The 15,591-nt window shown below is 40.7% G+C and overlaps 2 protein-coding genes across 2 annotated transcripts; one reads left to right on the top strand and one right to left on the bottom strand.

The window, feature by feature from the left end:
* Window positions 1-880: 880 nt before the first annotated feature.
* On the bottom strand, window positions 881-9,469 carry LOC142382121 (myogenesis-regulating glycosidase-like). The gene is made up of 6 exons (XM_075467625.1): window positions 9,405-9,469; window positions 7,454-7,926; window positions 5,895-6,426; window positions 4,174-4,978; window positions 3,937-4,055; window positions 881-3,408 (listed from the first exon to the last, which is right to left on the bottom strand). The coding sequence occupies exons 2-6, from the start codon at window positions 7,729-7,731 to the stop codon at window positions 3,061-3,063; spliced, it is 2,082 nt and encodes a 693-aa protein (XP_075323740.1). The 5' UTR covers window positions 7,732-7,926; window positions 9,405-9,469; the 3' UTR covers window positions 881-3,060.
* A 1,130-nt stretch (window positions 9,470-10,599) lies between these two features.
* izumo1 (izumo sperm-oocyte fusion 1) lies at window positions 10,600-15,008 on the top strand. The gene is made up of 8 exons (XM_075468851.1): window positions 10,600-10,801; window positions 10,891-10,965; window positions 11,140-11,223; window positions 11,340-11,360; window positions 11,471-11,554; window positions 13,761-13,888; window positions 14,105-14,255; window positions 14,836-15,008. Exons 1-8 carry the CDS (start codon window positions 10,600-10,602, stop codon window positions 15,006-15,008), a joined length of 918 nt encoding a protein of 305 aa, XP_075324966.1.
* The last annotated feature ends 583 nt before the right edge of the window (window positions 15,009-15,591 follow it).

Genomic DNA, 15,591 nt, shown 5'->3' with positions numbered 1-15,591 from the left:
TGGGTTTATCCAGCAATTAAAGTCTCCTCCAAGTATGAGAGAATGTGTTGCGATATCTGTGAGCTTTGAAAAAACAGTTCTGAAAAAATTAAAATCGTCCCAATTAGGCCCATAAATATTTGCAAGGATAAGGGGAGTATTGTTAATTTTCCCAGTGACAACAACATATCTTCCATTTGGATCTGCTAAGACATTAGAGCATATAAAAGGGATTGATTTGTGTATGAGAATGGCTGTACCCCTTGCCTTGGACTGAAAATTTGAATGATATATTTGACCTATCCAGTTCTTTCTCAATCTAATATGGTCTGCTATTTTTAGACGTGTTTCTTGTAAATAAATTATGTGTGCTCCCAGTTTACGAAGATGACCCAGAACTTTGTTACGCTTCATTGGTGCATTTAGTCCCCTGCAGTCCCAATTGACAAAATTCAGCTCATTCTTATTGAACTGCTGCATAAATCACTGTGTGATAAAACACTAATAATAAGTAGGTTACTGTAAGGCGCCACCACAAATAAAAGCAGGCATAAGGAAAAACAAAAACACACAAAATCAAATTAAAAAGCCAAACACAGACAAAAACAAATAAAACACACCCCTCCCTTGCTAAAGCGTCTACTGAACATGACGCGCGCTTCCCCCCCTTAAACTCTGACGAACTAACTGAAGTAGCACCATTGCTCGTGTACATTCCAGAGCCGCCTACGTGCCGTAGAGGCTAGTGACTTCACTTAAATCAATATTGTAGCCAAATGGCTAATACAAACACTGTAACAGCATTTCAAAATTTAGATTGAGTTATGTCATAAACCAGATAACTTAACCAGCTAAGTTAACAACCGATCAACTGTTAAATTATTTTGCTCTGCACTAAATACAGCAACAACACCTCCCATATGAGCCCTAATGAGAAAGATGTGTGACAAAACCAGGACATGAAATGCATTCATGAGCAAATTAGCAAATAATATTGTCAACCTTTGCTCCTCAGAAACATTTTTGTTTTAGTTATGACAAGTTCACAGGTCCTCAACCCACTTCACAACTAACTACTTCTGAAACAAAAGATGTAGGCTCTTGATTTAAGATGAAGCCAGCCAAAATGTTTATTTCTGCATGCATTTAACCTTTAAAAGAAAACCACTGTTGCTCCTAACCTGTGTCCTGTGACATTCACAGCTCAGATGGCCCACTGAAAACAACGCACACTCCTCAACACGGTCAGTGAGTAATTTAAATAAAATCATTGTGCGGAATAAACAGTTCTGTAACTCTGACTGCAAAACAAACGTGCTCTGTGCATGAAATAAAATGCAGCTGTTACATTTCTTGCACCCTTTGGCTGTCAATCTTTATGAGCACGCGTTCATTCATTTTCATTTTCTAAATAAAAAAAAATAAACTCCCCATTAAGCAGTTGATACGTTGTTGTGTCACAATGGAAATACCCGGGTGGATTACATAAAAAAACCTTCAGCATTGGCCACTTCATTTATTCAGTGTAATGACAAATTTCCCTTTACAAATCCCTGCTAATCATGCACATATCTGCATATCAAACATTTTACATTCTGCAATCAAAGCCTTTGGAACTGGGTCTGCTAAATAATTTCCAAATAGTAGTTCATTAACGCCCTCTACCCTCCTGCCACGGAGAAAAGCAATGCCGTCAGATAAAAACATTTTTAGAATCATTAGTGCATCTTATCGGTAAAAGCCACTCCGTCTAACATCTGGGGTCAGCTGGTGGTAGACTCAACACAGCAAGTAAGCAAAATAAAGACTTTTTACAGCAAAATAGTTACATCAATCTAACAAAACACCAACGGAGTCAAATAAATAAATGCCCTAATCTCATTTTAGATCAATAAATGGCAACTGTGCTGTATTATAATTACTTTCAAGCTAGGCATTGAGATACTTTAAACAGGGTTGTGCTTTACGCTCATGCTAGAAATAAATTATTATAAGCAGAGAAATTCATGCACTTTGCAAGTCAGTGCAAAAATAAAACTACAATCCTTAAAATGTATCAGTGTGTGCAGAAGGGAGTGTCTCCAGTCTCTACTTGTTCTCTGTGCTACAGTCAGGACAAATCAGTTGAGCTAATAAGGCAATGAAAGTCACAAGGCAGGTGAGGACGGCACACAAAAATATGGCATCTTTGAGAATGGTTTATCACGGTAAACCTGTAGCAGTAGTATGTCAAATCTCTTACTGTCCATCAAAACAGAATTTCTGACATTAATGTTTCCTTTAAAATGTACCCTGAGCAGTGAATTTAGCTTGTGCACATGGAACAATGCATAAAGCTGTACATTTTGGCACTGAAATGACAGAATGGCACCACAGGTGAATTGATTGTTGATGGTTAAAGTACCAAGAGAGTGTGTGTGCGTGTCTGCGTGTGTGTGAACACACATCAATTACTATTCTCAGATGAAAAAGTTAAGAAATATAAAGTACAATTGACTCCCAAATTAATTACATGGAGCTGTCAGCGCAATGCCGATGCTTGTTATCTTCGGTAGTTTTTAGAAGATGAGAACCTTAGGCAAACCTTCTGAGCAGAGGTGCATCTGTCCAAGTCAGAGAACATGTATATTGCCAGTTAATATACCGTATATTCCCCAACGGTATAAGTCGACAACAAAGACACACATCAGTTTTCTTATGGCAGAGTTATCTAATCTCCCCTTCACTAAAGTTCAGATTGAAAAAAAAAAGTTATGTTAAATAGATCACAAAAACCATTACCACTCACACAAAGGGTCTCAAGTATGGGGAACAGATGGTAAATGGCCACTAGAAAGACTGAGGTGATGGTACCATCTGGAACAGTTTTACATTTGGCTGTGGAAGGCACATGGGGACGAGGATCAGCTTAAAGATGCAAAGAGAATCAGAAGTGAACTCTAATTCTTTGGGCAGAGACTAAACAAAGAGCAAATCAGTATTCATTACAATCACTCTTTGCCCTTTGGAAGGCAAACATTCTCTACTATATCTTGGCATTTTTGCTCAAAACAACATACATTTGTGTACAGCATGATGTCTTCAGTGAACCCATGTAAAGTAAGCTACTTCATCCAGGTCCACAGGGTAGTCAGTGAGGTACATGGGGCATTTATCAAAATGCTCCCCTTTGTAACTCTTCCATCGTCCTGCAGGCAAGTAGATGTCCCTCTCTTGTTTTCCTGATTCCAGAACCGGAGCAACCATCAGGTCGTCCCCGATCAGAAACTGGGAGTCAATCTTATGTGCTGCCTCGTCGTCAATGGCAATCCACCACAGGGGCCTCACAATGGGGTCTCCTGTATCGAGAACTTCTCCTGCCAGTTCAAGGACCCTTGGGGCCACTAGAGTTTCATGGAGCTCTGTGAACTTCTGCGCAATCTGAACCACCTGGAAATGGAAATAAAAGTACCGTGTTAGCATCAAGGTGGAGTACATGGCACAAAGCACTCCACAAGCAAGATTCTAAAATAACAACAACAAAAAAAAGGGGGAAAACTTCTTGTATAAACGACACCAACAACCACTCTGTGAAGAAATGTTTAACGTTGGCACACTCTAGTGGTCTAGAGGACAAACATTTCACAATTTTTCTACCAGCGAAACTTTATGCTTGCAGATTTACTTGAGGAGTCAGTTATACTTCACATTCATTTTTTCATTCTCCATTAAGATCAGTGCTTTTTCCAGATAATTATCTTTGCCGGTGGGGACTTCTTCCGAGCAGAAGAGATGTTTTGAAATTATCACACCAATTGATTTCTCTATTTACAGAATTTACTCACTAGGTATTAACACAACCAAAATATCCAGTAAAATGTTTCATTTATCTATGTATCTATTTATTTTATACTTTCATTGGCAAATCAATTCATTTTCCTACTGTGAGACACAGCCAGTACTTTTCACTTGGCTCACCTCATTGTCATATGCCCACGGCGGTATAGAGAACTGCATGGCAGGCATAAAAGCAGACAGCTCCAGCCATCGGATGTACAGCTCTCTGTCTGGCAGGCCATTTATTCCATTTATCCCACCTAAAAGACGACAAAAATGTAGGTTGAAACTACATCAAAGACTAATATATGCCTTTAATAGTGGCAACTCGAAAGCTTTCTGTAGGTAACGATAACTGTATGTTATGCATTCCCTTACCTACAGTGTGGTTCGGGTATGCATTCCCTCCAATCATATCAGGCAAGACAAACTGGTAACCCAGAATGCCAACAGTCAGAACAGTGGGGATGATAGACTTCAGGCCGAGCTCGTAACCCCACACTGAGTCTCTGTCAATGATCCTGTAGAAGCAAGAGATGTCCTGACTCTGGTAACCCACCCGCAGCTCAGCACGCTCACTGAATGGTATGGCCATCTCCGTGTAACGCCGTGTAAAGGTGGAGGGGTCAGAAAGTGGGACCAGGGTGCTAAACTGACGCGGCAGGTAGCTCGTTTCACCCGCATCGAACTTGAAGGAGCTAACGTCATAGCGTGTTTTAAGCATGTGCAACTGAGAGGTATACCAGTCACGAGCTTCTGGGTTGGTGAAGTCCAAGATGCCTCCAATGCCGTTCCACCATCGAACCAGAGCAGGCAGCTCACCACTCGGCTCCCGAACAAACAGCCCTTTCTCCACAGCTACACCAAAATTAATGGAGTCATAGTTGATGAAAGGATGTGTCCACAGCGTCACTTGAAACCCGTCCTCTCGGAGTTTCTCAAACATACCGCTGGCATTGGGGAACTTCTGCGGGTCAAAGTCAAACTCTCCATAGTCAGTAGAGTAGCGGTCGTCCAGCTCCAGGTGGGAGCATGTGAAACCATGCTCGATGATGTTAGAGGCATAGCGCAGCACCTTCTCCTGGGTAACAGAAGTCTTATGGAGAGCCCATGTGGACCAAACTGGCTGTTTGAACACCTCAGGAGATGGGACTTTGATGGGCTTTGGGAAATATCGACGCACCTGAGCAAAACAGATATTCACAGAACAGAGTGACCGTAAGTGTACTGACAGCTAGTTTTTGTTTGTTGAATTGAAATCTGCACAATAAGTACTTTGTAAATTATTTGCTTAATTTAAAAAAAATAAAAAACAGTCTAACATTATGCAAAATAGCCACAAATGAGTCATTAGTTGGCATGACGACTATGAGCAGGAGGATGCAGTACATTTCTTAGGAATGTCGCCTTTCTCTGTCATGAAAACCTCAACCCAACCCAATTTTTACCCATGATCTCTATGTAGAAATTACACAGACGTTACACAGCATGCTAATCAGTCAGATGTAGCTGGATTTTGTTACATATAAGCAGTCGATCAGCAGCAGGGCTGGATTCCCTGGTCAGTCAAGGACTCTACATCTTGAAGTAGGAATGATAATACCGATCTTCTCTGAAAGTGAGCAGTTACATTTTTTTTCCTGGAGTTTTTTTGACTTCATTACAAACGGTTGTATCAGTGGTTGTGCTACTATGGCTATCTTTAACTAAAACATTTCATTGGCTGTGGCAAATACTGTTGTATGCTGCAATAGCAGACATAGGAATAGTCTGAAGTGACCTGAAAACCTAGTTAACTACTTTTAGTCTTAGTTTTGGCAGCATGTCAAGATGAAAGCAAAATCCCTCTATGTGTATTGTTAGAACGGGTGAGGCTAATGTAGCTAACACTGAACTGTGACGTCATCTTACAAAATCACCGTACACTTCAGTTAAATACAATGGCTGGGCAGAGATTTCCAGGCTTGCTGGTTTAAGATGTAGTCTCGCATGCCTGCACAACAGTTTGTCTGAGTGAAGCCTGAATGTTGTGCTGTTGTGATGAAATGATGTAGAATTCAAAGTAAATGCTTTTGCGTAACTTGTATGTCCATGCTCACCATGTATTTGTGAATCGAGGTCACATCCGACCCCACACAGACTCTGTAGCTGAGCTCAGGGAAGGCCTGCTGTCCTGCTGCGGGTCTGAAGGGAGAGTTTTGGTACCGGGCCTGAAACCTCAGTGTCTTGTTCTTCTCTGACCAACCCAAATGAAACGGCACGGAGTCATTAATCTTGATTGCAGATGCATTCGATGACAGCCAGTACCGCTCAAGAATTCCCCCGAAATCATTTCGATTAGAGTAGACATCGCTAGTGATGAAAGGCCGTGGTTCCACTTCTCCTTGGAACCTGATGGGCCAGTATTGCACAGCTGTCTCTGCTCCTCCATACCAATGAGAGCCATTATAGGCCATAGTATGTTCTACTGAGTGCTTATCTTGCAGCTCCTCCCAGCGAACTCTGTAGCACATTACAGTGTCTTTTGGTCGAACTGTCTGTATGAAGAAGTTGAGCTTGCCAGAATATGACTGTGTACAGCTCAGAAGATCTCCCTCCTTTGAACAGGAGTCCAGATCCAAAGTTCCAGACCTAGGACGACATGTGGACAGGGGAACAGAAAATACAAAACTGCCAGTTAAGCACAGCACATATCGAGCTGGTATTAGCTCCAAGCCGTATATCTGTTCAGCCAAAAACATAACAAGCTTTTTTTATTGTGATGCAATCCTAAGTTAGAACATTTCAGATGCTCCATTCAATTTCACTGCAAGTGCTGGGACTTAACTAAGTTTCTGTCAATATGAGCTCTGCTGATAAAGGACATGACTAAATCAGTCTTCCCCCAGGGTGTAATCACATGTATGCCTCGAATGGTTTTTCATTATCTATCCATAAACTGCAGACAGGCAGGCTCTCAGCATGGGTCAGTACACAAAGAGGAATAACTGTGCTGGGGCCAACAAAGTTATTTATACCACAAGCTGCATTGAAATCCAAGACTTGTTTCAAATTAGTGGTATTTACTTCAGGAACAACTTGATTTGAATTTATAGAAGATCACGCGTTCTAATGTTAATTTCTCAGTTAAGTATCTTTAGATTACTTTTGTTTTGAACAAACTTTTGTTTTGGTGTAAGAGAAACAAATTGAATTGAAACTGAAAGCAAGTCAAGGGGGATGAATAAAGTATTTTTCTATTCTATTCTATTCTATTAATCTCTGGCTTCCCTCACCCCGAGTGAAGCCTTTCTTGCCTGCTGTGCGCATTTGTTTGCTTTTTCCAAACATCTCATCCAACACTATATTGCTCATCCATGCCCCAATACACACCACAAGTGCTGATTACACTGACTGCCACAGCCCATGTTATATTTTATTGTGTTATTTTCAAGTTTTCCATTACATTTGTCCTTTTTGGGCGTCTTCCTACTTCTCACTCTTTTTTGCGGCTTTTGATCAAGTCTGGGACCAAAATCATTTCAGTAACAGTGAAGATTCTCTTCATCAGCTCCTTAAATGCAATTTAACAGGGCTTTAGGTCTTCTCTTTTTGTCCCCATAGACAAAAATCTGCATTTAATAAAAATTATTAAAAACACTCCCCGTGGCAAACCCACCTGAAGGTCATGGTGAAGATGACAGCCCCTCCCTGGTTGCGTATGATAAAACCATCCTTATTCAGGTCTAGTAACTCAGTCTTCAGCAGCTGAGCCTTACGGAGAGACACTGAGTAGTAGCACCAGGCGACCACAGCAGCCAGGACCAACGCACAGCCTAGCATGCCAGCCATCACCAGTGGCCGGCCCTCGTGAGACAATTTCTTCTTAAGTGGGGAGCCACGAGCTCTGTCTCCCATCTGCTGCTCTCCAGGAGCTGCCGGGACAATCTGATACATACTGAAGTCTTGCAGTCAGGTGTGAGGACAAGTAGGTTTGGAGGAGGAGTTGCAGCTGGTGTTACCTTGCTGTCACTGCTGGTGAAAAGGCAGCTGATCTGCACACCGGCAGCAGTAGAGGTGAAGGAAAGGGATGTCTACCTGCATATCCTTAATAATGTCTCCATGTTTGAACAAGGGCCGATATGTCCAAAGCTGTGAGAGAGACAGATACCAACAATGAGCTGAGCTATGGTTCAGGATGCCAAAAAAAACATCAGTCAAAGAGTGTCCGGAAAAAATAATAAGTTACTGCAGATTCTAAACAGATTCAATCAAATTCATCCATATGGTTTCTGAGAGCCATTCTGTGCATGTGAATATCTGCTACAATAGTGAACGACAGTACTCGGTGAACGTTTCTTATCAACTGGGTCACACTACATAGATAAACACGGTCTGGTAGTTAGAGAGCCCAGGTGCTTTAATCCGATAAATAGCATTTAGCCAGGCTACATGGCCACACAAGCACCAATGGTAACAGAGCCAGAGAGAGCACAAAGTGCAGACACCAAGTCAGCATGATACAGTTACATTTATCTCTTGGGTAAGAGCACCTTAGACATGAGTAAATAATATTTAAGAGGCACAGCCCTCAAATAGCAGTACTGCAGAGAGACTGCAGTTTTCTGTAAACTCCTGTCATCCACAGTAGAACCCCTCTTTACCCACCACGGGAATCATTTTGTTCCTGCTCAACATTCTTAAATTATTCTGATGGATTTTAAGGGAATATTGCATAACCTGCAACAAAAAATGTCCTCATGTACTTACACGGGACTCCCTGAGAAATACAGCTGGTTTAAATCATTTTCTGTTTGCACACTGCATTACAGGCGAAAGTGCACCGTGGACACAACTTTCAGTGATTATAAATTGTGTATTTCATCACACATACTGAGCTTCACTCTGCTTCCCCTCACACCCTTGTTTGCATTAGTTTATGACAGCACTCATACCATAGGTCTTCATTTAATTATTCTAACAATTATTACGTTGCATACTGTTTCATCATGCATAAACCATTGTTGTATGACATTTTCAGGGTAGCTACGTACATCATATCACATCCATTTAGCCTCCAAACTATATTCTACTCTGTTAAACCGTAGGCTACATTAAAACAGTTCTATGCAGGTTGCTTAATGTTTTAACAACAAACACACTGGTCGTTTCATGTAGTAGGCATGTTGCAAGCGGGCAAGTTTCCTGGATGGATACTACATAAATTGTCTCTTTTCTTTAAAAATCACATTTAATAGCCAACATAAAAGCTTGAAAACACTGACATCCTGCTTTGTTGATGGGCAACTTCAGTTTCCCCCTAGATGCATGTTTGCTAGTCTCCATAACAGAGTGAAGATGACATGTAACTAATCAAACATTTCCAGTTTATGGTCAACAGCTGTCGATTGATGTTGACGCTGTGTCGGTGGGGACACTGCCGTGACTCTTAACTAACTGGCTCTACCACTTCCTTTGGTTTCAGCATACACCTTACAACCCTGCAATGCCTATTAGGACCGCCAAGTTCACATTTAGAGGACGTGTTAGTAATGTTAACGACACAGTTATAAGTTGCTGATAATACAGTCCAACTCTTCTTAATAATATACCCAAGAAAATAGAATTACCTTCTCTCTGCGTCTGAGTCGCTGAGGTCAGTATGCGTACACTAGAGATGTGAGAGCGATACTGTACTGCGCAGCCGCCAACAGGTTTGTTGTGCCATAGTGAAAGCGGATTGGCCCATGGATTTGTCAATCACAAATGACGGCACATGGTGGGGTTCTGGGAAATGTAGTGTATTAATGTGTTTCCAAAATTAAACGTCGACTAGATAGATAGATAGATAGATAGATAGATAGATAGATAGATAGATAGATAGATAGATAGATAGATAGATAGATAGATAGACGACTTTATTCACCCCCGAAGGGAAATTTGGTCGTCATAACAGTCCGGTATATTTGAATACAATTAGAGAAACTGTTGCCACTGGAAACAGTTCAAACATCACATTTCTAAAAAAAATAACAATAATTAAAAAAAAAAAAATTCCTGTTCTATTTATCTAAAAAATGACGTGCTCAGCTGCATTTCAGTAATACCTTATTTTACTTTTATTTGTCTATTTATTGACGACTTTAAAAAAAAAAAAAGAGAGAGAGAGAGAGAGAACAGAACAGTTTTGTGACCAAACTATTTTCGAGTGGACTTTGTGCGGACTTTAGCTAGCGCAATTGTCCTGGATTAACGGAGGTAAGGTTATAAAGATCTGATAGTATTGTTGTGATTTTACATATTCAACCACTGGGTGCCAGCAGTGAGCTACATATAGATGCCTTGTTTGCTTGTTTTTTTCTATTATCCCCATGTCGTTTGGCCTTGTAGGAAGTAGATATAATACTTGTGCTGTTGCTATATTTATTAGGAGTTGAATAACGGCTGTAAGTTAGCTTTATCATTCCTTCTTTTTAATCATTAGCAATATTAGATCATAACAGATTCCCATCAGGGTCTGCGACTCAGGAATACGGTGATTTAGGAGGTCCCATTCTCGCTCCCAAAAAAGAGACACAAAACGACAATGTGATAAAATGACCTTTAAAAAAAGAGTGACAATAGAGAAGCGAAATTATCTTTTTTTTTAAAGTCAAAGCTGTCTGTAATAGTTGTGAATGACTCATGCAGTGACCATAATGATGGCGCTTGTTCTGCAGCAGCACTACTATTTAGCAACTCTGTTTCAGGAGGTGCACCAAGTGCAACATTACAGGAGCAAAGGTGACTCGTCCTGTTGCAGAAGGTTCAGAGACCAGAGCGGAGATGCAGCTGATCCTGGTGTCCCTGCTCTGCTGTGTCTCAGCAGCAAGGGCCTGCCTGCAGTGTGACCACACGGTCAGGCTCCTGCATGAGGACTTCATATTGGCTGCCCCCACTGTGACTGATCAAATTGAAATGAAAATGATTTGTGACCATGCCTATGTGACCTACAGAGAGACCAGCCTAGAGCGAAAGGGGGTCATTGGTGGGCTTGTGGCTTTGATTTCATTAAATTGTTCTGAAATGTTGCCATTGAGGTCTTTTCTAATTATTGTCTCTTTTGTCACTGCTTAGATCCCACTACTCTGTACAGAGTCAGAACTGAGTACCAGAATGAATTTGACCGCTTCTGGAAAATGGAAATCACTGGTGAGAAAAATAAATGCGATTTCTTCTAAAGGGATGGAAATTTTGGGACAGGGGCTTTTGTAAAACAATAAGATCATTTTAATTGTCTATTTATATCATAACTTGAATCATTTACCTACAGTTTAAATCACAACCAACTCAGATTTGAAAACAAATTGTGCTCTTCCTCTAAAGGCTCTTTGACATTTGAAACCATTCAGATCATGGAGAAAGGCAGGAAGATTTTAGAGAAACATTTGGACGTTTTCATCCGTGATGGTAATCAGCATGAATAACAGTGCGTGTACTGCTCAGTATGACGCTGGGCACTTTGTACTTGTCAGTTCTGTGCATAAGTTTCAGGTTATTTATCTGTCCCCCCCCCCCCCCCCCAGAACTGTGCCCCAACAAGTGTGGTAAGTTTGTTTTCTCTTATCCCCCTTTCTGCATCACTTTGTGCAAAACACGTTGAATACATGTTGCAATTCATATGCATATATGTGCTCTTGCGTTTGTGTGGTTTTAGGGCTTCTAAAAAGAAGAGTAATGGATTGCTTTTCTTGTCAGTACAAAATGTACATCTGTCCATCAGGCCCGCAGGACTGTGGTGGTATATTTGAATTTTTTGTGTATGTTCATATTGCTATTCAGTGAGCATAGGAGTGGATCAATGAGAGTTCCACCCACAGTCCACATAAAGTTCACCATTTTTTGGTTCTAAGGTTTTATGAGACGCCATGAAAAAAAAATCCTGTCTTTATCTGGTCTTAGAATTAGTTAATGCAACCTCAGATGAACAGCACATGGCCTTTTACATGTGTTGACATTTATCTAACGAAAAATATAAGCCAAAATTGAAAAATAACATGTTCAGAAAAAACTAAGTACACCCTATGACTCCACCTTAAGCAGCAATAACTTGTAGTTATGCACTTTCTGCATGTATGCAGTAGTATCTCAATCGAGTTAAGGTCTGGACTTTGACTGGACCGTTGCAACACGTTGACTCGTGTGCTTTTCAGCCATTCTGTTGTAGATTAGCTGCTGTGCCTGAAGTAACTTTCCGGGTATGCGATCCGGTTTTGACCAGTCTTTAGCTGTCAGACAGATGACCTCATGTTTGACTCTTGAATACTTTGGTAAACAGAGGAGTTCATGGTTGTCTCAGTGACCTCAAGGTGTCCAGTTCCTGTGGCTGCAAAACAAGCCCGAATTCATCACCCCTTGACCACCATCCTCGAAAGCTGGTATGAGATATTCGTGCTGATGTGCTGTGTTTGGCTCTCACTTAATATGGCGTTGAGGATTATATCCAAACATCTGCACTCTGGTCTCATTCATTCAAAGCACATTATTCAAGATTCAAGATTCAAGATACTTTTATTTGTCACATACACAATCATACACAGCACAATGGGCAGTGAAATTCTTCCTTGTCCTGCTACCAATAAAAAGATAATTCAAATTAAATATGAAATTTGAATTAAAATGAATGAAAAATATAAAAGAAGAATAAAAGAACATGTATAAGGTATCTGAAATATACAGTATTAACAGTATTAACAGATAGACATGGAGTCCAGTTTAACGCTCAGTGTTCAGCAGACAGATGAAAGACTGGGGAAAGAAACTTTTCCTCATCCTCTCAGTGCTGGTTATACCAGAAGTCTTGTGGTTTGTTCAAACTCAACTTTGCAAACTTAAGCTGTGCTGCCATGTTTTGTTTTTTTAGAGAAGTGGCTTTCTCGTGCAGCCGATCCAAATGAACCATTCTTGTTAAGTCTATTCATAATTTTACTGTCATAAACTTTAACATTTAACATCGAAACCCTCCTGCATGTATATCTCCAGGTGGTCAGCACATGCTCCAGTGCTCCATCTCTTTACATCTTTTTTGTAAAAAGTCTATATTAACCCTTCCAAATTCCCCAAAAAGCTGCTCTCGTTCACATATTCTTCTGTTACTTTTGTCAGATGACTGAATGTGTCAGAAATTGTGCTTGGAAATCAATCAGCCCATTACAACTACTTATCAACTTGCTTAAAGCATTTCCAGACTGTCACTCTGTCCTAATAAATCCTGATTTTATAACCGTAGCATCATCTGATAAAATTTCCATGTAAGTTACATTAAGCAAACATCTGTAAAGTGAACTTGCATTTACATTGCATTTGCATTTACTGCATTTACTTCCATTTACGATGATTCTGCTCCCATGTACGTATGCTATATTAACCTGCATCAGTGTACTCCTAGCTCAACTTGACCACATGTAACCACACTGACTTTAGAATAATGGACTCCAAATACTATGGAAATATTCCTGTAACCCATCTCAGATTAATGGGCATGTTTTTAAAGTAGTCACCCATTCCGATGATCTTTTAATAAAGTAGGCCTACATTTGATTAGCCCCACCTGGCTGCGACTTTCCCTTTTAATTCCATGGAAACAGTAGCAATCCTTATTTTCATGCACTGTTTGGCTTATTTTTTGTTGAATAAATAATACATTTGTTTGATATGTCGTGTGATGTTGATCATCTGAGGTTGTAGTTACCTTTTTTTATTGTGTGGTAAAGACTAGATGTTTTTCTGTCCAGTTACATAAAACCTTAGAATTAAAACAGGTGCATTATTCTTTAGCGCACACAGATACATGTTGTCACGAGTGTAGAAATGTGTTCTTAAGCGATGTGCTGCTGCGTGTCCATGTGCTAGGCTAATGAAATAGATTATTGAACTAATCCGGATGTAAAAAAAAAAAAAAAAAAGGAGGATGTCTTGTTCCACCTCCTTTCACCCCTTTTCTCTAGAGTACCCGGTGCAGGCTGAGGAGGGAGGCCAGGCAGTGTTGAACTGTTTTCTTCCATGGCATCGTCTTCTGTCAGGGAGACCAGAGTACTACTACTCCTGGGCCCCGGGAGCACCAGGAACCAACAAGGTCTCTCACAGCCAGCACATGGCAACACAAGTAGAAACGTGAAGACCAAATTTAATTCTGCTTTAGTAGAAACAGAACACTTTCAGTCTGCCTGCATCACCCTACCTCCCATGTGTTACATGTCATCCCATACTTGGCTTCAAAATGGCTGCAAAACGGCATATTTTACTGTCTGCCATCTTTGGGCCCACTTACATTTATCACTTCCAATTTTAGGTAGATGAAAGTGACTTCAGGGCCTTGGTGGTGACGCATGACTCATCTGTGGTCTTGAATCAGCTACATGTGGATGAACAAGGAACTTATCGCTGCTCTCTGAAAGACCTAAATGGAACCATCTTCTCTCGATTCACTTTTCTACTCACTGGTAGAGTCAAGCTTTCAGACATGTCGTCACTAATACATTTGTCAGCTCCCAATACTGAGCTCATAATGTAACATTTCACAGTTAGCTGTTGCTAACTGATCTGAACACATGTTCCAGATTTCTGTAATTCAGTGTGAGGTCTGATAAAGTGGCGATTATTGCTAACACGGAATTTTGAAGAACATCAGAAAAGAGAAGTAGAGAAGTTGATTTTTAAAAAAAATATGCATTTAAGAAAATAAACTGAAAACATCTCAGCTATGTATGACTTTTAATTAGCCGGTGAATGTGGTATGAATGATGTATAGGTGCGACGGATCGTTTCTGTGAGGGCTTTGTTTTATCCTACATTTTTGCTGTTTCTTATTCAAATAATAGACATTGGGTTTAATTTTACAGACATTTGCTATACCTTCAAATGTAACATCCCATCCACTGGATGCATGAACACAGCCCCTGAAAAGTATGACGTCTGACGTTTTAACAACGACACACTAAATTTACAACTCCTCTGCATTTATAGGGCTCATTACACAATTATTAAATCATCTCTCGGTTCTTTTCTCCTCCTTCTTCGCAGTCGCCCCTTTCCCACGCCAGACTCACCGACCCTTCGGCACTCTGCCCTCGCTGCCTCATGGAGACAACTACTCACCTTTTCAATCTACAGAGGACCTGTTGGTGCCAGTCATCACCATGGTTACTGCTCTGAGTCTGACTGCGAGTGCAGGCCTCATGGTTGTCCTGGGGTGAGAGACAGCACGTGGGTGGAAGGGAGGAAAATGCAGCACGAGAGGTTTGCAGGAAGGGCGGAGGTTAATGTGGTGATATGGAGCATTCAGAGAGCGCGACTATGTGATGTAAGACAAAGGAGGAAGCTACGTAATTGAGCACTTCATGTAGGGCCATCTCTGGTGACACCTTCACTTCTTCCAGGAAGTGATTTCAGTTTGTAAGCATTAAAAAAATCAGGAGGTTCCAGATTCAAACACATTCAAAGGAAAAGGCAATAAACAGCGGAAGATTTGTTTTATTCAGAAAGTCACTTTAAAGGTTTATTCGTGTGTGATCTTTTTCACAGAATGATGGTGAATCGGCACAGAGCTGCAAGGGAGGTGAGGAGCAGGAGGAGGAGGGAGGAAAAAAGTACAGAGGGAACTGTGTGATAGATATACAGGAATCACACTCTTTGATGACAGCAGAGGTTTTCTCACTTCAGCCTGTACATTTTGCTCCATGGTTCAATAAATTTTGCAAGACTTCATGAGGCAAAACAAAACTCAGTGATGTTTATTTTTGTCAGTGTAATAAGTAAGAGGGGTTTACAGTGACGATG

Source organism: Odontesthes bonariensis, chromosome 6 (genome assembly GCF_027942865.1).
Source record: "Odontesthes bonariensis isolate fOdoBon6 chromosome 6, fOdoBon6.hap1, whole genome shotgun sequence".
NCBI lineage: Eukaryota > Metazoa > Chordata > Actinopteri > Atheriniformes > Atherinopsidae > Odontesthes > Odontesthes bonariensis.
The sequence above is the reverse complement of the archived record's forward strand: the minus strand, read 5'-3'. Positions and strand labels throughout refer to the sequence as shown.

Coding starts and splice junctions, on each gene's coding strand:
- LOC142382121 (XM_075467625.1), bottom strand. CDS start 7,731: ATGTATCAGATTGTCCCGGCAGCTCCTGGAGAGCAGCAGATGGGAGAC. Junction 4,056..4,173: donor ATACCCGAACCACACTGTAG/GTAAGGGAATGC, acceptor GTCGTCTTTTAG/GTGGGATAAATGGAATAAAT. Junction 3,409..3,936: donor CGTGGGCATATGACAATGAG/GTGAGCCAAGTG, acceptor TTCCATTTCCAG/GTGGTTCAGATTGCGCAGAA.
- izumo1 (XM_075468851.1), top strand. CDS start 10,600: ATGCAGCTGATCCTGGTGTCCCTGCTCTGCTGTGTCTCAGCAGCAAGG. Junction 11,555..13,760: donor AGGCCCGCAGGACTGTGGTG/GTATATTTGAAT, acceptor CCTTTTCTCTAG/AGTACCCGGTGCAGGCTGAG. Junction 14,256..14,835: donor ATTCACTTTTCTACTCACTG/GTAGAGTCAAGC, acceptor CCTTCTTCGCAG/TCGCCCCTTTCCCACGCCAG.